Consider the following 23564-nt stretch of genomic DNA (forward strand, 5'->3'; position numbering starts at 1 on the left):
CACCAGGCTCCACATGCCAGCAACTCCGAAATTCACATCAGCTCAGATCTCTTCTGACCTCCAGACACGCAGATCTTAACTGCCTAGCCGGCATCTCGATATCCACATATCCCCAACTGAACTCTTCATGTACAGTAGACCCTTGAACAGCATGAGGGTGGGGCCCCGAATCCCAGTGCAGTCAAATCCCCATTTCACTTGACTACTCCCAAACTTAACTACTGAGTGCCTGCTGTGACTAGAAGCCTTACCAGTAACATAAACATACCAATTGACACATATTTTGTACATTTATGCTACTATATTCTTAGAATAAGCAAGAGGGAAAATATTAAAATCATCAAGAAAAAATACGTTTACAGTTTTATACCGTATACCGTATTTGTAAAGAACATCTACATGTAAGTGAAGCCATGCAGTTCAAACCTGTGTCGGGTCAACACAACAGCCTTCGTAATTTCACTGCGATTCTTTCGGTCACTTAGGCCACAAATCTTGGAGTCATCTTTGATAACTTTTTCTTGCTCCAAACCTAAATCTAATTTGTCAGTAAATTTGTTGTCTTTATTTTCAAAATCAGACACTCTGTGTGACTAGTTCTCTCCAGTTCCACTGCTACCAGTGGTTTGAACCGTTAATTTTTATATGGATTAGTGAGGTCACCTCTTCACTGGTCTGCCTGCGTCTGTACATACGCTGTTCCCGAACCTCCAGTGCTGTCCCCTCTGCTCGGAGTAGAAGCTGAAGTTCTCAGGGACCTGCAAGGCCTTGGATGCCTGGCTTGTGATCCCTTCTTCTGACTTGGTGTTTCTTTTAATCTGGACCTCGCTTCCCCTGCTCCTTGAGGATACTAGGCACACTGCTGCTGCAGGCCCTTTGTGCCTGTGTTCTCAGCCTGAATCCGCTCTAAGTAAGCTTTTTCTGCAAAGGGCCAGATAATTAATTTAGGTTTTGAGGGCCGCACGGGAGATGGTTCTAATTACCCGGCCCTGCTGTGACGGCACAGAAGCACCCGTAGACGATACATGCACCCGGTGAGTGTAGCTGCGTTCCAGTAAAACATACACAAAATCCGGAGTCGGGCCAGATTTGGCTGGTTTACCAACTCTAGATGTGTTTGCCTCCTTACGGCTTTCAGGCCTTGTTCGGTTTTCACCTCAGCACTGAGACCCCTACCCATCGTGTGCTCCCTTGACGAACTCTTCCCCCGATCTCATCTTCGGTGTGGCACCAGCCTTTACATGTGTGTGTCTCTTCCCTCAAGCCCAACACTGTCCCGTAGTACTTTCTGCAGTGATGGAATAGCCTCTGTTCGCTGTAGTAGCCGCTAGCCACAGGTGGCTATTGAGTACTTAAAATTCGACTAATATAACTAAGGAACTGAATTCTTGAGTTTATTTCATTTCAGATGGCTGCATGTGGCTAACAGCCTGAATATCCAGTTGTTTGGGGTTTTTTTTTAGATTTATTTATTTATTTAATTGACAGACCGCGTGAAGGGGAACACAAGTAGGGGGAGTGGGCCTGGGAGAAGCAGGCTTCCGGCCGAGCAGGAAGCCCAATGCGGGGCTCGATCCCAGAGCCCCAGGATCATGACCTGAGCCGAAGGTAGTCGCTTAACCAACTGAGCCACCCAGGTGCCCCAGAATATCCAGTTCTTGAAGGCATGTCCTTAACATTTGTATCCCCACTGTGTAGTTTAGAACAGCACCTGACACATAGCAGGTGCTCAGTCACTAATGAATGCGTGTGATATTATAGCTTTCCCACACTTAATTAAAAGCTGTATGAGACAATAAGCCTTTATAATAGTATTCAAATGGCTGCATTATATTGCAGCTGATAAATGAGGGAGTAGGCGTTTATTTGAAATGAAGTTTTTGATAAATGGAAAACACACGTAAAATACTGAATCCATATTGAGAATGGGGAGGAAAAAATGATCTGTAGCGAAAAGCTGGAAGGTTCTGTCCCGAAAATGTTAGCCATCCTGGAAGACATGGGGCTGCTTGGCTGCTTAGTTTTTTTTTTTTTCCTGCTTTACCTGTGTTTATAAAATACGACGAAGAGCCTTAAAATCCATTGATGTAGAAGACAAGGAAATTATTAAAGATATGTAGTAGTTTATTTTTACTAGTCTTTTAGAAGTAAATATATACACAAGCATTTTTGTAAATAAATTCTTTACACATGGCATGTTATGTAACCCACCAACCAGGTAAAGAAGTGATTATCCACATTTACCTATATGTAAACTGAGGGCTGAGATAGTGCTGTTCTGAAAGACAGTCCCTGATGGACTGTCTCCCAGGTGCAGAAGATTCTTCTTCCACTTCCAGTAAGTTGACTTCCAGAAAGAACTCATGTACATAGGTAATCGAAGTTACACATGATAGAGAAGTTAGAAGACTACTCCAGAAAGATAAGAGTATTTTCACTTTCAGACATTTTCTCAGATAACTTTCCTTCAGTTGTCCAGAATCTTCTTGTGTAGGTATTGGGTTTTTTTCCTGTAATTGTCAAGTGATCGGGAATGCGGGACTGGCTTACTAAAATGCCAGGCATTTGAATAGTTTCTCTAAACTGTTACGAAATGTTAGTTACAGAGACCCCAGAACCAGCAATGACTAGCGGTGTGTATAGGCCTCCTGGAGCCAGGTTAACCACAACAAGGAAAACACCACAAGGACCACCAGAAATCTACAGTGATACACAGTTCCCATCCCTGCAGTCCACTGCCAAGCATGTAGAAAGCCGGAAGTAAGTACTCTCAACTCTTGTCTTGTCTGGGAGCCCTGTCCCTTGGCCAGCAAGTGGGATGTAGGAGATAGGAAAACCCACCTGAGGTGGAGGGGAGGGGGTCTCCTTGGTAAAGGCCAGGCTGCAGCTGACAGGCAACTGAAAATTAGGTGGGACTTATGTGCCTGGGAGTGGGAAACGGGGTAAAGACCCTGGAGGGGGGCAGCGGGGAAAGAGCGCCAAAGACATTGTCTACAAAAGTTGCTTTATTCCTGGTTGGTGTTGTTCTGTAGCTATGACATCTATGTAGTTAGATTCTTTGTAAGCACATGTTCCTTATAGCATGGAAACTAGAAATGTAAGAGCAGTATTTTCACTGTATTCCCTGTTGATGTGAATAGATGAAAGATGTTGGCATTTATAAATCTAATATTAAAATAATCTTATTTCAGCAGGTACTTAAAATGAATGCTACCTGGAATTAAATGACCACATATGGCACTTCCACATCCTTTGTAGGGACATGAATTTTTTTTTAAGTAAATAAAATGGGAAGAAATGTAAAGGACATCAGTTGGAAATACTGTTTGCGGGGGCGGGGGGTGGCTTTTAAAGTAAATTCCAGCCTTTTTGCTTCTTTGGGAGCCCAGCTGGCTTGAATTTAAGCCTCCATTGGACTCGCTACTCTGCTCTGTCCTACAGAATAAGGGGGCAGTGATCCCCCACACTCACCTTGCTTTATCTGATCCCCATTCATAAAGTAGACGTGAGGAGAAATCACTGAATAATGAGTAGAACCTGACTTGAAGAAGAAAATTGTTGCCCTTATGTATAAAGAGATGTATTTATTATTTGCTTAAAATAAAAGTAACTCTTAGAAGGAATCAGCGTGTCATCAGATAGCCTTTTGACTTTGCAGTTGTCTTCAAGTTGGTCCCGAAACAGGTTTGCAGTAAATAGTATTCAAATAGATCTGCTGCCACAGAAAATAGGACCATAGAGCTTCAGTATTTGTGTTTTCTGTTCCTTGGAAGCCCGGAAAATGATCTGATGATGATTTTATGGGCAGGTTTCCCCTGCTGTCGAAAGTAGAGCATTCCTATGAAACCCCTCCTGGGGCGCCTGGGTGGCTCAGTTGGTTAAGCGACTGCCTTCGGCTCAGGTCATGATCCTGGAGTCCCAGGATCGAGTCCCGCATCGGGCTCCCTGCTCGGCGGGGAGTCTGCTTCTCCCTCTGACCCTCCTCCCTCTCATGCTCTCTGTCTCTCATTCTCTCTGTCTCAAATAAATAAATAAAATCTTAAAAAAAAAAAAAAAAAACCCTCCTAAGCCAGAAAGGCACAAAGCAAAGAGGGTCCCCCGCTTTCTGAAAGGTTGCATTACACCACTTGACTTTGATAGGAAGACCTATTTTCTTGCGCTAACTGAAAGAAATCGGAAGAGGATTTTCACTGTTACGAAAAAAGCTGTCGCCATACTAACTTCTGTAAAAGCAAGTGGTGTATGCAGACTTCGGGAAAGCAGGATACCTGTTCCAGTTTCCCCTCCTGTTAACTCCCTCAGGATACTTCTCAGGGGCGGCTTTTTTTTTTTGGAGGATCAACAACCTAGTGAAGAAGAAATACTTACTGATTACATTTCTTTTCCCTTAGGGATAAAGAAATGGAGAAGAGCTTTGAAGTAGTAAGACACAAAACTAGAGGTAGGGATGAGGTTTCAAAAAACCAGGCCCTTAAACTTCAGCTAGACAACCAGTATGCTGTGCTTGAAAATCAGAAAAGCAGCCACACACAGTACAATTAAGGAATGGTCTTTGCTAACGCTTCTAAGGTAACTAGGCCGCAGCTAACCACCAGGAACAGCCATTCGTCATCCGACCGCTGCTGGACCCACAGCCGATGCAGACCACTCGGTATAAGTGACCGGCCCTATGGTGCTGGGGAAGCACAGGTGTCACGGCTGCTGTTTGTATATATTGGATTTAGGGGGATTCTCATTGTTCTCTAAGTGCGTGAACTAGATTCAGCGGTGTTCTTTCATTATTACTCTGCAAATACAAAACCAGAAACTGCAGCCAGTGGTCATTTCAAAATGTTTTTATGTTCAGATACTGAGCCTTCGTAAGGGCTGACTACCTCAGGTTTGCTGCACTCGTTGCGGACTTCATGTGGATCACAACTTCTGGACACGAAGGTTACAGCTAGTAAGTGTCGGTGTGAAGGTTGAGACCAGCTCTACTGGATTCCTATCAGAAATCCTGCAGAAAGTCAGCCATCTGGGTTCTGATCTGCTGTACAAGATGAAGATTTAAGTGACCTTAATTAACCTGCCCTGTGCCCCACCCTTAAGGATACTCCGTAGTGGGCTGTGTTAGACTTCTGGAACGTGCCGCTCTCAAAAGAACTCCTGTGTTCAGATAATCTCTGTAGGGTTGTGATTTTATTATTTAAACTTTGAGTTGTATTCTGAGGTAACCACAAATTAAATTCAGCCAAACTTGGGTCCACCAAGTGGGAAAGGGGGTAGGGGAGGGAGTAATCTTATTTCTTTTAGTAATTTTTTATTTGGGTAGTGCTTTTTCTGTGTTCACACATTAAGGCCTTTTTTTTTCTTTCCTTCTTTCTTGACTTGGAATAAGTTCTTTGACAGAGCATATTGCTTGGTTAAATAAGTGACCTGAAATATGCATTAGAATTGTGAAATGTCTTGTGAATTTGCCAATCCCTAGAGTGGAACCAAATAGCCTTTGGTGTCAAGGGCAGTGGATGTGAGGGGCTCTACTTCAGGTGCTGCTAAGCCTCCTCTAATCAGGTCTAAACTGCAGGGGAAAGAGTATGGGTTCTGCTCAGGCCAAGGGATTCACTGACCGGTCCTTATCAATTCAGAGCAACATGAGCAGAACCTTAGCCTAAAACCCACGTAGGTTTTCACGGATCTTGCATGATCTTTGACAAGATTTCCAGATACACTTGTGCCCCAATTTTTCAGGTATTGGACATTCTATAGATGCAGTGATTGTGCCAGTTTAGCTCTGTTACCAACCTTCTGGTATGTCTTTATGTTCATTTGAAGAGTCAGGGGCGAAGACAGGTGATGTAGCACTTCTGTTTTTAATAATTACAGCTTAAACTATCCAGTAATTTTTGGTCCTTAAAGGGACTTCAGGAAGCTACCCAGGATTACTGAAAAGTCCATCTAATGAGATAGTCTGGTAATGTACTAGTTTTGTATCTTTGGTTCAGTAGATATATTTCAAAGTGGTATGTGACCACTTGACGCAGAGTCTGGGTTTCTCTCTAATAAATCCCTTTGCCAAATGCAGGAGTTGCAGACTTGCTACTGGCAAGAGTGAAGCAAGTGAGCGAGTAAAACTATCCTGGTGTGGGGGCATATCTCCTACAGGAGTGCAGTCTTGATGAAAAGTGTCAGTGCAGGAATCGGCTCCTGGGAGGTCACAGTATCTCCTGACAGGACCTGCCCACCACATCTGGGCCAGGATGTTGGCGTTGTTTGAGGTGGCAGGCAGGGTGCCTGCCTTCTGGGGTATTGGGGTGAGCAGCTGAGCCAGCCAAGGAGAGGTTGGATGATTAAACAAGAAACGAGGGATTCTTGGTTAAACTGAAGACTTCATTTGGGAACCAAAAATCTTAACAAATAATCTCTTGGACCTTGAGCCACATATTTCCCCTGAAAAGTATGCATTTTTTTCCAGCAAAATTGCGTTGGGGGTTATGTTACTGAGGAATGAACTGAGATGAATATGTGGAACTTTTATTTAATGGCATACTATACTAGAAATCTGAAGACCTGCAGGAGATTTAAAATTCCAACTCTTGTTATAACTTTTTAAAAGATTGTGAAATTATAAAAATGCACATGAATCAAGTTTTAATATACTGTATGATGGGTGGGTGAGGCTGTCCATTGTACCATTTCTTTCTTTGAATTCTCAGGCATGGTTTGGCAGTGCAAGAACTCTGTAACATTAACAAATTCAATAAAAAGTAAATATATGGATTGTGCAGTCTGATTGTTTTTATTCATTCCCCCCCCATAGTTTTTATTCTTAATCCTTAAAGTATCCTGTTTTTTGAAAATGGCTAATTGATGCCACGCCTCCATCTCTGTAGGAGGATGGTACTCTTCATCTCAGGGGGGTACCTTCTGTTGGAAGAATGCAGAGTACTCTGAATGTTAACAAAACAGCTGGAATGAAGGGGCTGCAAATCTAGGATGAGTATTCTTTAAAGTTAAAAGCATTGAAATGTACTTTTTTTCTTCGTTAGTGTATTAAATTTGTCATAAACCATTGTGATGCTGTTTGATGGCTTTTTTAAAAAAGATTTATTTCTTTTAGAGAGTGCGCACACGTGTGCACCAGTGACAGGAGGGGCGGAGGGAGAGAATCTCAGGCAGATTCCCCACTGAGTGCGGAGCCTAACTCTGGGACTTGATCTCACGACCCTGAGATCATGACCTAAGTGGAAACCAAAAAAAAAAAAAAAAGACACTTAACCAACTAAGCCACCCAGGGGCACCTCTCTTTGATAACATTTTACCCGCAGAACTTCTTTCAGAATTGGAGTCAGTCCTCTCAAACCCTGCCGTTGCTCTATCAGCTCAGTTTATGTGATATTCGCAGTCCTTTGTTGCCATTTCATTTTTTATTTAAGATTTTGAGAGGGAAGGAGAGTGAGCACAGGAGCATGGGGGGGAGGTGCAAAGGGAGAAGCAGGCTCCCCACTGGGCAGGGAGCCTGACTTGGGCTGGATCCCAGGACCCAGAGATCTTGGATCTGAGCCAAAGGCAGACACTTAACTAAGCCACTCAGGCACCCCGCTCTGTTACCATTTCAATAATCTACGCATCTTCCATCAGAAGTTTCCATCTCAAGAAACCACTTTGCACATCCTTAAGAAGCAACTCATCTGTTAGTTTTTATCATGAGATTGCAGCAAGTCAGTCCCATCCTCAGGCTCCACTTCTAGTTCTGCTATTTCCACCACATCAGCACTTATTTCCTCCACTGAAGTCGAACCCCTCCAAGTCATCCATGAGGGTTGAACTTCCAAACTCCTTGTTAATGTTGGTATTTTGACTTTCCCATGAATCACGAAATGTTCTTATAACTAGGATGGTGAATTCTGCCCAGAAGGTTTTCAACCTACTTTTCTCATCCATCGGAAGAATCGCTATCTGTGGCAGTAAGAACCTTACGCAATGTATTTCTTAAATAAGACTTGGAAGTCAAAATCATTCCTTGATCCATGGGCTGCAGAGTGAATGGTGTTAGCAGGCATGAAAATAGTAATTTTGTCCATCTCCATCAGAGTTCTTGGGTGACCAGGTGCGTTGTCAATGGGAAGTAGTATTTTGAAAGGAATCTTTTTCTGAGTAGGTCTCAACAGTAATACTTAAAATATTCAGTAAACCATGTTGCAAATAGATGTGCTGTCCTTCAGGCTTTATTGTTCCATTTATAGAGCACAGGCAGAGTAGACTTAGCATAATTCTTTAGGACCCTAGGATTTTGGAAGGGTCATTGAGCACTGGCTTCAACTTAAAGTGACCATCTGCACTGGCCCCTAATGAGAGTCACCCTGTCACCCTGTCCTTTGAAGCTTGGAAGCCAGGCACTGACTTTTCTCCAGCTATGAAAGTCCTAGATGGAATCTTCTTCCAACATAAGGCTGTTTTGCCTACATTCAAATTTTGTCGTTTCATGTAGCCACCTCCATTCATTATCTTAGCTCGATCTGGATAATTTGCAGCTTCTACATCAGCACTTGCTGCTTCACTTTGCACTTTGATGTTGTGGAGACGGCTTCTTCCCTTTCCCCTAAACCTCATGAACTCTCCTCTTCTGGCTTCAAACTTGTCCTCTGAAGCTTCCTCACCTCTCCCAGACTTCATTGAATTGAAGAGTCAGGGCCTTGCTCTGGACTGAGGCTTTGCCTTAAGGGAATATTGTGGCAGGTTTGATCTTTCCAGAACACTCAAAACTTTCTCCGTATCAGCAATAAGTCTGTTTTGCTTTCTTATCATTTGTGTTGTTCACTGTGGTAGCACTTTTAATTTCCTTCAAGAACTTTTGCTTTACATTCACAACTTGGCTACCTGGTGCAAGAGGCCTACCTTTCGGCCTATCTTGGCTTTTGACACACCTTCCTCACTAAGCTTAATCATTTCTAGCTTTTGACTTAAAGTGAGAGACATGCCACTCTTCTTTCGTTTGAACACGTAGGGTTCTTAATTGCCCTGATTTCAATATTACTTACTGTGTCTTAGGGAATTGGGAGGCCCAAGGAGAAGGGGAGAGATAGGGAAATGGCCATTCGGTGGAATAGCTAGAACACACACCACACATTTATCGGTTAAGCTCAGGTCATGGGCACAGTTTATGGTGCCTCAAAACAATTCTACAATAGTAACATCATCGATCACTGACCACAGATCACCATAGCAAATACAACAATAATGAAAACGTTTGAACTACTGCGAGAATTACCAAAATGTGACACGGAAACATGAAGTGAGCAAATGCTGTTGGAAAAATGACACCAATAGATTTGCTCGATTCAGGGTTGCCACAAACCTGCAATTTGTAAAAAACGCAGTATCTGCAAAGTGCAATAAAGCAAAATGCATAAAACAAGTTATGCTGCTATTTAGAAAGTGGAGACAGAAGTTAGTGGGGGTAATCAGCTAGGCAGGAGAATCAAAGTAGAGAATCATGTAAGCAGATACTCTAATAACTAGACTCAAACTGCAGGTCTGTGATGGTTTTAATTCATCACCCAGCTATGTAACGAGGCATAATGGGGCCTGCAGAACGCAGGCAAGTTATAAATTGCTTCCTGAGCTTGATACAAAGGTAATGAATATTATGAAGGATACATTAATCAAAGAAAAGAAATAACTGCTTTAAATAAGCATTTTTATTATCTAAAAATAAATGAGAGGAATTATGTCCACATCAAGGATTTAGGATATTATATATATATAATATCATTAAGGTAGCCTTTTGACATTGGAGCCAAATGAGACTAGAATTCTAAATGATAACTGGATGTATGTAGTAACAGAAGCTGGGTCAAGCTTCAGTTGTCAACTCATTTCACCTGGGAACACCCTCCTCACAGCTGAACTTTCCAGGGATCCCATGAGAGCATGCAGCAAGAAACTTTTGTAAGGGTGAGTTCCTTTGTCTCCAAATACAAAGGAAAGTAGTGCGTAAGTCCGTAAGTCCAAGGGACACAGCACCCAGTCCCGGAGCTGTCTTAGCTGTTACAAGGCTTGAGCAAATAGCTTTAATACCAGGGAGAAGCCCGGTTAACAACTAAGTAGGAGGCAGTCATTCCCTCACTTAAAGGGGTAGTAGATTTAACAGGGAATAACTTCAAAAGTTTCTTAAAAATACTTAGTGTGATGTTCCACATTTTGCAGTGACATTTCAGGAAACACGGTCTTCTGTTTTTGTCTTCCTTTAGACCCGAGCGGTTTTTTACCCCAAGCTCTGAAGGTTTAAATCTTAAACCAGCAGATTTACCTTTTCGTACCTTGTTAGGACAAAGTGGAAATAATTTTCTATATCCTCTCAACACCAATTGCGTGATTTTACCTTTTCCCCCCGGGAAAACTCAAACTTTGATTTTTAAATCTTTTTTCAACTTTACATACAAAATAAACTTGATTATTTTGAACGTTAGCATATGGAAACACAAAACATTACCTCAGGACAGAGACTGTGTCCTTCCTTTTTAACGCCAAAGTTTAGATAGTATGTCATCCCTAAAAAAGACGGCGGCTGAAGTTTTTATCCTGGATGAGCAACTTTCTCCATAGCAAGGTGACTCTACAGCTGATGTCCCTGGTTCCCAAACTGCTGCATTTTGGCATAGCCTAAAGGTTTTTTAAAAAATACTGATGCCTGACTCCTGTGCGCCCCCACCCCATATGGTGTGACTTGCCCACAGGGAATTTGTTTCTTTTTTTTTTTTTTAATGTTCCCCAGTTAATTCTAATGTGCAGCAAAGTTTGGGACCCACTGGGTTACTTCAAAATAAGAGGCAGATAATCTGTGACTGAGTTGGAAAAGTCACAAGGCTAGAGAAATGGAGAAAATGTTTTCAATTGTATTCTTAGCCCAGAAAGGATGATCATGTTTGTAAATGCATTCTTGGATACTGTGAAATGGGGGCAAATTCATACTGAAATGGGGAGGGGGGGGCTGTAAGCTGAAATATTAAATTCTTTTGGTTTTTATGTATACCTTTTTATAGTTCAGCAATTATCGATATAAATACCATTTTTAAGATTTCCCATCATTTCTTAGAAAATGACCTCACAAATCAACAGGATTACTGTAGCAACTTTGTTTTCCTTCTCTATACAATGATCTTATTCCGTTGGCCTTCTGTCTTGACAGTAAATCTGACTGTTCCAGAATTCACTCCCTGCAATTGTTAATCTGCCCTACCCTGCTTGTGGCTACTTTTAATTTGCTCGTCCATTATGTTGCCCAGTTACAACACCTCTGGGTTTTACGGGTTTCTTTAGAATCATGCAATTCTCTCTGATGACTCTGAAATGAACCATAATTAACTTTGCAAGAGATAAGCATCAGCAACTGCAGAATCCCACAGCTCATCTACTCAGGAATTGGAACCTCAGACGCTTCTACCACCCACACTCTTGGCCTGAAATTCACTTCACTCATCAGCTCCTTCCTTTTAAGGGTCAGATGGGTTGCATTAAGCATCCTTTTTAATGGTGTGTAGGCACAGAGAGGAGTCCTCTTAGGCTTGATTTTGGCTTTAATGTGCTGGCATCATTGCGATTTTCTTCCTGGGTTTCTCTAATTTTGCAGTTCAAATGTATGTCTTTAATTAGAACCTGAATTAAAGTTGGAAATCAGGAACTCCCACCCTCAACAGCACCATGAGAATGGGGGTGGAAGAAGGTTGCCAGCTTCCATTTTATTCCTTTGTTCTTCCCTGACATTCCCTTCTTCCTTCTCTCTCTTTCTTTTAAATCTTAGCTCCATTTGGGAGCCAAGTGTTTAAAAAAAAATCATTAAAGTGTTAAATAGCAAATCATTCATTGGAATTTTAAAAAAGCATTCATACGGTGGGGCACCTGGGTGGCTCAGTCGGTTAAGCACCTGACTCTTGATTTCAGCTCAGGTCATGATCTCAGGGTCATGGGATTGAGCCCTGAGTTGGGCTCCATGCTCAGCGTGGAATCTGCATGGGATTCTCTCTCTCCCTCCTTCCTCCCCTCCCTCTGCTCATGTTCTAAACAAACAAATAAATAAAAAAAAATTTTTTTTTTAAAGTACTCATATAGTATTTAACCGTGAGCCAGGCATGCTTCTAAACAGGAACTAGTGGTGCTCATTTAATCCCTGGCAGTCCCTTGAAGATGAGAAAATAGGTTCTTAGAGGTGAAGTAGCTCGCCTAAATCTCATGGCTAGTAATGAAGGAGCCAGGATTCCGCCCCAGGTGTTTTGGCTCCAGCACGTTCTTAACCATGAGGCTCTGCTTCCACTCCTCCAGCTGGATTTAAGGCTGGAGAAGCGAGGTAGGAAAGAAATGTTTCTTCTGGTTTGACTTGAAAACGCCTTCTGCCGTATTCCCATCCCAAGGTCAGCATGGGTGCCCTAGAGCCTGGCTTCTCCACTGCCTGCCCCTCAGGGCAGCAACATATAGACTGCCCGGTGTGGAGGTGAGTTGTACGTTCCTGTATTTAATTGCTGGGGATGGGATTTGATTTTTCTTAGGATGTTTTATAATGAGGGGCGCCTGAGTGGCTCAGTCGGTTAAGCATCTGCCTTCAGCTCAGGTCATGATCCCAGGGTCCTGGGATCGAGCCCCACATCGGGCTCCTGGCTCAGCGAGGAGCCTGCTTCTCCCTCTCCCTCTGCCTGTCTCCCTGCTCATGCTCTCTCTCTGTATCTGTATCTCTGTGTCTCAAATGAATAAATAAAATCTTAAAAAAAAAAAAAAGGATGTTTTATAATGAAAAATTTCAAATACATGGGTACAGAGAATAGTGTAATAGATGCCATTGACACCATAACCCACCTTCCATGATTATCAATTTGCAGCCACTCTCCTTTCATTTATGAACACCCTCCCCATTCCCTGGATTACTTTTTAAAGCTAAACCCAGACCTGTTTCATCCATAAATATTTCACCTAGGGATAAAGGCTCTTAACTGTAATACCATGACCACACCTAAAAACCTAACGTTTTCTTAATATCAAATATCCAGTGGGTGTTCACATTCTCTCATTTCGCATGGTGCTTTACAGTTGGTTTGTTTGAAACAGAATCCAGGCAAGGATGACCTGTTGCATTCAGTTTTCTAGGCCTCCCAGAATTTCCCCACTTTATTCTTACCGTTCAGTTATTGAAGAAACCTCATCTGGCTTGTAGAATTTTCCACATTCTGGATTTAGCGGGGTTGCTTTCCTAGATTTCCTGTGAGTCGTGTGCCCGTCTTTAATTTATTGCCTCTAGCTTGCAAAGCTGCCCTTCTTTGCCCCGGGTTGTGATTCAGGGGCTCTGGACCCTGTGCGCATCCCTCCTTCGCCAACTGGCTCTGCCAACAGAGGGTGCTGGAGCAACACTGTAGAGTCCGCCAGAGTGAAGGCCTCTCTTCCGGTCTGCAGGGCGGCTAGCAGATCACGGTCCGGGGCCTACCGTGTGCACCTCAGCAGCCCTCGTGGTTCAGCTACGACTCCCGCCCTCCAAGTTTCTCTGCCAAGGTCAGGCTGGGTGCTGCGGTGGCGACCACGTTCTCCGCCCACGGGTTTGAGCCTCACGTTTGAGCAGGACCCCAGCTTTAAGTTTCTAAGTTCCTTGGGTGCTGTTTCTAAGTTCCCTCAGCCGCAGCGGCGGAGTCTGCTGTCTGGGGTTGCTGCTGCTGTACCCCTACATACCCTTTTACCCTTCTAGTAGTTAACCAGGCTTTTTACTAGTTCGTAATTCTTTATATTACATTTTCCCTGTTACATTTACTGGTTTGTTTCCTGGCTGATAAAATGGTACCAGGAATGGTCTCAGGGGAAAAAAACGTTCCAAGTTTGGCTTTGGGGATTGGTTTGCTAGTGCCTTTGGATTCAAGTGAAACGATGAGCTAGCTCCCTGCCCGTGGGAATGGGATGCTCATAATCCATGACCTGCAATGGCATTATGATCCAGCTACTACCTCTGCTGGTGATGAGGCAAGTGCCTTGGGAGCCCCTGAGACTTGGGCTGCACTTGACCTTTACAGCAGTAATGATGTCTGCGAGGACCCAGGAGGGGCTGCTTCTGCACCCACTGGAGTGCCTCTGAGAATAAATGGCAAGCTCAGGTCCTTAAACTCTCAGCTCAAGTCACAGTCCAAGGACCAGAGAGCCTCCAGACCAGACCTACTAGAATCATCTCATGTAGCTGGAGGACTGTTTGATGTTCCTGAAACCAAATGAAATTGTACAGAATGCAGAATTACAACATCAGTTGAATTCACAACCTCATTAAGTGTCTCGTGTGACATTTAGGATATTGAATGGGAAAGATGGTGCATGAAACTTGGAATGACAACATCTGGTTGGACTCAGACCAATCAGAGTCTTAAAACTTCAAGTCTCAGGATGCCTGGCTAGCTCAGTCGGTAGAGTATGCGACTCTTGATCTCAGGGTCATGAGTTAGAACCTCACGTTGGGCATAGAGCTTACTTTAAAAAACTAAACTGGATTTAATAGAACTTAAAAAAAACCTTCAGATATCTCTGAGCTTTCCTTGCCAGTGGACATGGTTTGCCCTCCTGTGCTAGCTGAGAAAGCGAACCTTTTCTTGAAAATCCTGAGATTCCTCACTTTGAGACAGATTGCCTTGCAAAGACATGCTAATTCTCAAGAACTTTTTTGTTACCACTACATCATAGCTAGAGTGAAGAAAAGGAAAGAGCTTTTCCTGACGAAGTCTAGGGAGTAAGTGTGGGAGTGTATTTGAAGGGTTAAAGCCAGGAGAACAGAATGTAACATTAGATGGAGCTGAATTCATTGATAGGGGTGCACTTACTAGAGATTCTGGATTTAAAGTATTAGCTCTTAAGACTAACAGCTTATTTGGTTGGTCACCAAAACTTGGACTCAGTGGTAGCCTGTGTTGTTTGTTTTTGTTTATATTGAGGTATAATTGACATATAACATATTAGTTTCAGGTGTACAACATAATGATTTGATATTTGTATATATTGCAAAATGATCACTACAATAAGTTTAGTTAATGTCTGTTGTCAACATAGTTACAAAAATTTTTTTCTTGTGATGAGGACTTTTAAGATTTATTCTCTTAGCAACTTTCAAATATTCAATACAGAAGTAATGACTACAGTCACCATGCTGTACATTACATCCCCAGGACCTACTTCCAGCTTAAAGCTGGAAGTTTATACCTTTCGACCCCCTTCACTCATTTCTCCTACCCCACCCCTTACTGCTGGTCACCACCTATCTGTTGTCTGTATCTTTGAGTTTGGTTTTTTAATTTTGTTTTTGTTCGTTTGTTTTAGATTTCACACGTAAGTGAGATCATCTGGTATTTGTCTTTCTCTATCAGACTTATTTCACTTAGCATAATGCCCTCAAGGTCCATCCATGTTACAAGTGGTAAAATTTCCTTCTTTTTATATGGGTGAATAATTTTCCTTTGCAGTGTGGGTGTGGGTGTTTGGGTGTATGTATACATCAGTGTCTTTATCCTTTTGTCCATGGATGGACTTTTACTTAGGTTGCTTATTGTAAATAATGCTGCAGTGAACATGGGGATGCAGATATCTTTTCAAGCTACTGTTTTTATTTCCTCTGGATAAATACCCAGAAGTGGAATTGCTGGATCATAGGGTAGTTCTATTTTTAATTTTTTGAGGACCCTCCACACTGTTTTCCATAATGGCTATAACAATTTATATTCCCACCGACAGTGCAGGAAGGTTCCTTTTTCCCCCACCTGCTTGTCAACACTTGTTATTTCTTGTCTTTTTGGTAATAGACTTTCTGACAGAGGTTAAGTGATACCTCCTTGTGGTTTTGATTTTTGTTTCTTTGATGGTTAGTGATGTTGAGCACCTTTTCACATACCTGTGGGCCATCTCTATGCCTTCTTTGGGGAAAATGTCTATTCATCCTCTGCCTGTTTTTTAATTGGATTGATTCTTTTTGCTATTGAGTTGTATGAGTCTTTATGTATTTTGGATATTAACCCCTTCTCAGATATATGATTTACAGGGGGCAACTCTAACCCTCCACACCTGGCAGTTCCTGCCTACACCTTGTACAACCTCCTCAGAACTGTGTGATCCCCAGTGGGCAGGCTGGCCTGGGCCGCAGCAGTGGCTACGGCTGGAACATTTCCTGCTGGGCTCAGCGGGACAGAGTGCATGCTGCTTGGGGCCACAGGCTGATTCCGCCACGACCCTGGGAGCACTGATGATGGGCAGCTCTGAGTCTGGACCTGAGGCCGGCATACGGGGCTCCAGGATGACCAGGAAGCTTCAATCCCAGGGCACCGGGGTGGCTCAGTCAGTTAAGCCTCCGACTCTTGATTTCGGCTCAGGTCATGATCTTAGGGTCATGAGGTTGAGCCCTGCATTGGGCTCTGTGCTGGGCATGGAGCCTGCTTAAGATTCTCCCTCTCCCTCTGCCCCTCCCCTGCTGCTCTCTGTCTCTCTAAAACAAAACAAAACAAACAAACAAAAGCCCCACCTCAACCCTGAGAAGGCAGCCCCCACCCGGCAATGCCCCCCACCCCAGGCTGGCAGTACTAAAGGCCAGGAACCCACATTCCAGCACTGCAGCAAAAGCCCAAGACATGATGGGTTGCACCTTGTAAGGATCCTCCTATAAACAATGAGCATGTTACTGTTCCTCCCCGGAAAGCAAACCATAAACAGCCTGTATTTACCATTCATGTGGATGAAGCAGAAGGAAAAACTCAAAAGAGGTCAGCTGAATCTAAAAAACAGAACATGAAAATGTTCAGGCTTTTAATTCAGCTATTACTTTACCTGGACCAAGAGAACCACTGGTACCTCTTCACTATCCAGTGGATGGTAGTTTTGAGTCACCACACACTATGGACATATCAATTGTATTAGAAGATGAAAAGCCAATGAGTGCCAATGAAGTCCCAGACTACCAGGAGGATGTTCACACATACTTAGGGAAACAGAGGTTAAATGTAAGCCTGCAGTAGGCCACATGAAGAAACAGCCAGACATCACTAAGAGTATAAGGGCTGTCCTTGTGGACTGGTCAGCCGATGTAGAGAAGACTATAAAGTACAGAATGAGACCCTGCATTTGTCTGAGCACTACGTTGATTGGTTCCTTTTCTTAATGTCTGTGTTGAGAGCTCGTGGGCACTGATGCTATGCTGTTAGCCTCAACGTTTGAAGAAATACAGCCCCCAGAAACAGCAGAGTTCCTGGGCATCACTGAAGATACCCATACCAAGAAACAAGTCGCGAGAATGGGACGCTAGTTTTGAAAGTGCTCGCTTTTGACCTAGCTGCACCAACAGCAAATCTGCTTCTTACCCAATACTTTCTGCACCAGCAACCTACCAACTGCAAAGTTGAAAGTTTAGCAATGTTTTGGGGAGAATCAAGTTTGATAGACGCTGCCGCATACCTAAAGTGTGTGCTGTCAGTCATGGCGGGACCGGCTTCTCATCTGGTGCTCTACACAGCGACAGGACAAAGCTGGCCTGGACTTTTAGTTCAAAAGACTGCATATACCTTGGAAAGTCTTCAGCCTTGTCTCATGGAGCTTCGCCAGACCTACCTCAGAGCCCCACAGCATGCACAACAGTCAATAAGAGACAAGTGTAAAAGTAAAAGTATCATGGTGTTTGTCTCCTCAACCCACCAGAGACACTACATGTGTAACAGTGAAAGAGCCTTTGTTTTCTAGGATATAAATCACTCAAAGCACATGGTATACAGTTTTGCTAAGGTTTTAATTTTCTTTAAAGATTTTTATTTAGGAGAGAGCACATGTGCACACGTACACAGGATCGGGGTTGGGGGTGGTGGGGCAGAGGGAGAGGAAGAAGCAGACTCCCCTCAGAGCAGGAAGCCCAACAACAATGTGGGGCTCGAACCCAGGACCCTGGGATCATGACCTGAGCTGAAGGCAGACGTGTAACCGATGACCCAGCCAGGTACCCCTCTAAGGTTTTAATTTTACAATCATTGCTGAATGCAGAAGTTATGGCCAAGCACAAATTATGGTATCTATTACTTTTTAAATGGCTTTAATTTGTATAGATTTTGTACATGTAACTATCTTAGATATTTGGCTAATTTTAAGTGGTTTTGTTGAAGTATTTATGACGCCAGCTGTCAGCACAGTAAGAATAAGAACTGATAAATAGAGTTGGGGAAAAATATATGCTTTACAAATATCTTCTCCCTTTCTTAGGTTGCCTTTTCCTTTTGTTTTGTTGGTGGTGTCCTTTGCTGTACAGAAGCTTTTTGTCTGATGTAGTCCCACTTGTTTATTTTTGCTTTCTTTGTTAAGTCCAAAAACCCCTCACCAAGACCAATGTCAAGATACTTACTGCCTATGTTTTCTTCTAGGAGTTTTATGGTTTCAGATCTTATATTCAAGTCTTTAAATCATTTTCAGTTAATTTTTGTGTGTGGTATAAGATAGTGGCCCTGTTTCATTCTTTTGCCTGTGGCTGCCCAATTTTCGTAACACCATTTATCGAAGAGGTTGTACTTTCCCCATTGTATATTCTTGCCTCCTCTGTCATAAATTAATTGACCGTATATGCATGGATTTATTTCTGGACTCTCTGTTCTGTTCCATTGATCTGTGTATCTGTTTTTATGCCGACACTATACTGTTTGTTAGAGCTTTGTAATAAAGTTGGAGCATGGAAAGGGTGATGCTTCCAGCTTTGTTCTTTTTTGTTTCTTCTTTGGCTAAGCAATCTTGAGAAAGAAGAACAAAGCTGGAAGCATCACAAATCCAGATTTTAAGATGTGCTACAAAGCTGTAGTAATCAAGTAGACATTTGATTACACAGTTCTTCAAAGAAGACCTACAGATGGCCAATAGACACATGAAAAGATGCTCAACATCACTAATCATCAAGGAAGTGCAAATCAAAACCACAAGGGGATAGCACCTCATGCATGTCAGAATAGTATCAAAAAGAAAAGAAATAACAATTGTTGGCAAAGATGTGAGCAAAAGGAACCCTTGTGCACTGTTGGGAATGTAAATTGTTACAGTCATTATGGAAAACAGTATGGAGGTTCCTTAAAAAATTAAAAATAGAAATATCTTATCCAGAGGTGCCTGGCTGGCTCAGTCAGTAGGCATGTTACTTTTTTTTTTTTTTTTTAAGATTTTTATTTATTTGTCAGAGAGAGAGAGCACAAGCAGGGGGAGCAGCAGAGGGAGAGGGAGAAGTAGGCTCCTCACTGAGCAAGGAGCCCGATGTGGGACTCAATCCCAGGACCCTGGGATCATGACCTGAGCCGAAGGCAGATGCTTAACGACTGAGCCACCCAGGCATCCCAGTAGGCATGTTACTCTTGATCTCAGGGTTGTAAGTCTGAGCTCCATGCTGGGTGTAGGGATTACTTAAAAATCTTTCAGAAATATCCAATAATTCGACTATTGCATACTTACTCAAAGAAACGAAAACACTAATTCAAGAAGATATGTGTACCCCATATGTTTATTGCAGTATTATTTACAATAGCCAAGATATGAAAGCAGCCCAAGTCTCCATTAATAGATGAATGGATAAAGAAGATGTGGTGTATACACACACACATACACACACACACACTGAAATATTATATAGCCACAAAAGGATGTGATTTTGCTATTTGTGACAACATGGGGGGATGGACCTAGAGGGTATTATGCTAAGCAAAATAAGTCAGAGAAAGACAAATGCCATATGATTTCACTCATATGTGGAATCTAAAAAAGAAAACAAAAAGCAGAAGCAGACCTATCAATACAGCAAACAAACTGAACGGTTGCCAGGGGAAAGAGGGGAGAAGGCATGAACGCAATGGGAGAGGGAGTGTGAGAGATACAGGCTTCCAACTACATAGTAAGTCACAGGACTAAAGCACAGCATATGGAGGATACTCAGTGATACTGTAAACGCATTGCACAGCGCGCAGCCTCGGATGGCGGATGGCGGCTACACTTGTGAGCTGACCAGAACATATAGAGAAGCTGAATCACTATGTTGCATACTTGAAACTAATGTAACCTTGTGTGTCAACTATACACAAACAAAAGAAAAATTTTTTAAAGATTGCTTTGGCCATTCAGGGTTCTTGTGTTTCTACACAAATTTTAGGATTGTTTGTTCTATTTCTGTGAAAAATGTCATTGGGATTTTGACAGGGATTGCATTGAATCTGTAGATTGCTTTAGGTTTTAACATTTAACAATGTTAATTCTGGCCTTAACAATGTTAATTCTCCCAATCCATGAGCACAGAATATCTTTCCGTTTATTTGTGTCATCTTCAGTTTCTTTCACGGTGTCTTCTAGTTTTCAATACACAGGTCTTTTTTCTCCTTGGTTAAATTTATTCCTAGATATTTCATTCTTTTGATGCAGTTGTAAATGGAATTGTTTCCTTAATTTCTCTGATAGTTCTTTATTGACCTGATAGTGTATAAAAATACGACTGATCTTTGCATATTGATTTTTATGTCCTGCAACTTTACTAAATTCATTTATTAGTTCTAATAGCTTTTTGGTGGAGTCTTTAGGGTTTTCTGTGTGTCGTATGTCATCTGCAAATAGCAACAGTTACTTTTTCTTATCAGTTTGGATGCCTTTAACTTATTTTTCATACACACACACACCCCCCACATTTTCCTTATTCATTCATCTATCTATGGACACTTTGGCTGCTTCCATAATTTGGCTATTGTAAAGTACTGTGATTACTGGATTGTAGGGTAGTTCTGTTTTTAACTTTTTGAAGAACCTCCATACTGTTTTCCACAGTGGCTACACCCAGTTTGCATTCCCACCAACGGTGCACAAAGGTTCTTTTTTCTCCACATCCTTGTCAACACTTGTTTTTTCTTGTGTTTTTTATTTTTATTTTTATTTTTTATTTTATTTATATTAATCTGACAGGTGTGAGGTGAAATCTCATACAGTTTTTTTTTTTCCGTTATAGTTTTGATTTGCATTTCCCTGATGAGTGTTGTTGAGTGTCTTTTCATGTGTCTGTTAGCCATCTGGATGTCTTCTTTGGAAAAGTATCTATTCATGTCTTCTGCCCATTTTTTAACTGGGTTATTTGTTTTTTGGGTGTTGAGTTTGATAAGTTTTCTATATATTTTGGATACTAGCCCTTTATCAGATATGTCATTTGCAAATAAGTTCTCCCATTGAATAGGTTGCTTTTTAGTGTCATTGATTGAATGTGTGCACTGTGCAGTATCTTTTTATTTTGATGTAGTCTGAATAGTTTATTTTCACTTTTTTCTTAAAGATTTTATTTATTTATTTGACAGAGAGAGAGAGATAGCAAGAGAGGGAACACAAGCAGGGGGAGTGGGAGAGGGAGAAGCAGGCTTCCTGCTGACCAGGGAGCCAGATGCGGGGCTCGATCCCAGGACCCTGGGATCATGACCCGAGCCGAAGGCAGACGCTTAACGACTGAGCCACCCAGGCGCCCCACTATAAACTTCCCTCTTAAAACAACTTTTGCTGTATCTCAGAGGTTTTGGACTGTTGTTTTCATTTTCATTTGTTTGCATTTAGTTCTTCTTTGATTTCTTGGTTGATTCATTCATTGTTCAACTGCATGTTATTTAACCTCCATGTATTTATGATCTTTCCAGATTTTTTTCTTGTGGTTGATTTCTAGTTTCACGGCATTTTGGTGAGAAAAGACACATGGTACAGTTTTGATCTTTTTGAATTTGTTGAGGCTTGTTTTGTAACCAAATAGCCTAATATGTGATCTATTCTGGAGAATGTTCCATGTGCACTTGAAAAGAATGTGTATACTGCTGTTTTAGGATGGAATGTTCTGAACATATCTGTTAAACCCATCTGGTCTGGTATGTCATTCAAAACCACTGTTTCCTTGTTGATCTGTTTGGATGATCTGTCCATCAATGTAAGTGGTGTATTAAAGTTCTGACTATTATTATATTTGTTATTAACGGTATTATGTATTTGGGTGCTCTCAAGTTGGGTGTATAAGTATTTACAGTTGTTTTATCTTCTTGTTGGGTTGTCCCCTTTATTATTATTTATTATTATATTATTATGTCCTTCTTTGTCTCTTTTACAGACTTTGTTTTAAAGTCTATTTTGTCTAAGTATTGTTACTTGACTTTTTTTTTTTTAAAGATTTTTTTTTTTAAGATTTTTTTATTTATTTATTTGAGATAGAGAGAGAGAGTGAGCGAGAGAGCAGGAGCAGGGGGAGCAGAGGGAGAAGCAAACTCCCTGCTGAGCAGGGAGTCTGCCATGGGGCTTGATCCCGGGACCCTGGGATCATGACTGAGCCGAAGGCAGACACGTAACCATCTGAGCCACTCAGGCACTCCCTGTATTTGTTACCATTTTGTTACTTGTTTTGTGGTTTTTGTAGTTTTTCTCTGATCCTTCTTTTCCTCTTTCATGGTTTGCTGGGGTTTTTTAGTGATCTATTTGTATTCCTTACTCTTTATTTTTTGCATATCTATTACTGTTTTTTGATTTGTGGTTACCATTAGGTTTATATATAACATCTTCTGCATATAGCAGTCTATATTAAGCTGATGGTCACTTAATTTTGAACTCATTCTTTACTCCTCTCCACATTTTGATACTTGTTATCATATTTTACATCGTTTATTTCGTGCTCCTCTTGAGTGATTTTTATAGGTATACTTAATTTTTTTGCTTTTGTGCTTCCTACTTTTCTTACTGTTACTTACAATTTTTGCTTTCTACTCAGAGTCCCCCTTAACATTTCTTGTAGGGCTCATTTAGTGGTTATGAATTCCTTTAATTTTTGTTTGTCTGGGAAACTCTTTATCTCTCTTTCTATTCTAATGATAGTTTTGCTGGATAGAGGGTTCTTGGCTGCAGAAATGTCCATTTCAGCACTTTGAAAACATCATGGCACTTTCTTCCGTCCTGCAAATTTCTGCTAAAAATCAGCTAATGGCCTTATGGGCTTTCCTTAGTATGTTATTGTCTTTTTTTTCTCTTGCAATCTTTAAAATTCTTTCATTATCACTTTCTTTTTCTTTGCTCAAATATATTTATTTATGATGATTTTATAAGTTTGTCATTAACCCATCTATATATTACTTGTCTCGTAGTACAGAAGTTAGTATTTTTTCTTACTTGTTTGTACTTATGTACTTTTAAAAAATTTTTATTTTATTATGTTAGTCACCATATAGTACATCATTAGTTTTTGATATAGTGTTCCATGATTCATTGTTTTTGTATAACACCCAGTGCTCCATGCAGCACATGCCCTCCTTAATACCCATCCCCCCACCCCCCATCCCCCTCCCCTATAAAACCTTCAGTTTGTTTCTCAGAGTCCATAATCTCTCATGGTTCGTCTCCCCCTCCGATTTCCCCCCCTTCATTTTCCCCTTCCTTCTCCTAATGTCCTCCACGCTATTCCTTATGTTCCACAAATAAGTGAAACCATATGATAATTGACTTTCTCTGCTTGACTTATTTCGTTTAGCATAATCTCCTCCAGTCCCATCCATGTTGATGTAAAAGTTGGATATTCATCCCTTCTGATG

The 23564-nt window shown here is 41.6% G+C and overlaps 1 protein-coding gene and 1 pseudogene across 4 annotated transcripts in view; both read left to right on the forward strand.

The window, feature by feature from the left end:
* The window catches only part of CDV3 (CDV3 homolog), an 18012-nt gene extending 11256 nt beyond the window's left edge, over nucleotides 1–6756 (forward strand). The window contains exons 4-6 of one of the 4 annotated variants that reach the window (XM_081826486.1): nucleotides 2601–2760; nucleotides 4392–4441; nucleotides 4847–6756. In XM_081826486.1, coding sequence (XP_081682612.1) covers nucleotides 2601–2760; nucleotides 4392–4441; nucleotides 4847–4863 — 227 coding nt within the window. In that variant the 3' untranslated portion in view covers nucleotides 4864–6756. Of the gene's footprint in view, nucleotides 1–2600; nucleotides 2761–3191; nucleotides 3874–4391; nucleotides 4635–4846 lie in introns of those variants that run through there. The other 3 variants (XM_081826480.1, XM_081826493.1, XM_081826500.1) reach the window with 3 other exon arrangements.
* A 9313-nt stretch (nucleotides 6757–16069) lies between these two features.
* LOC102740564 (cyclin-A2 pseudogene) lies at nucleotides 16070–17764 on the forward strand (annotated as a pseudogene).
* Nucleotides 17765–23564: the final 5800 nt, after the last annotated feature.

This window comes from Leptonychotes weddellii, chromosome 1 (assembly GCF_054177405.1).
Source record: "Leptonychotes weddellii isolate Sample4059 chromosome 1, ASM5417740v2, whole genome shotgun sequence".
NCBI classification, from domain to species: Eukaryota; Metazoa; Chordata; class Mammalia; order Carnivora; family Phocidae; genus Leptonychotes; species Leptonychotes weddellii.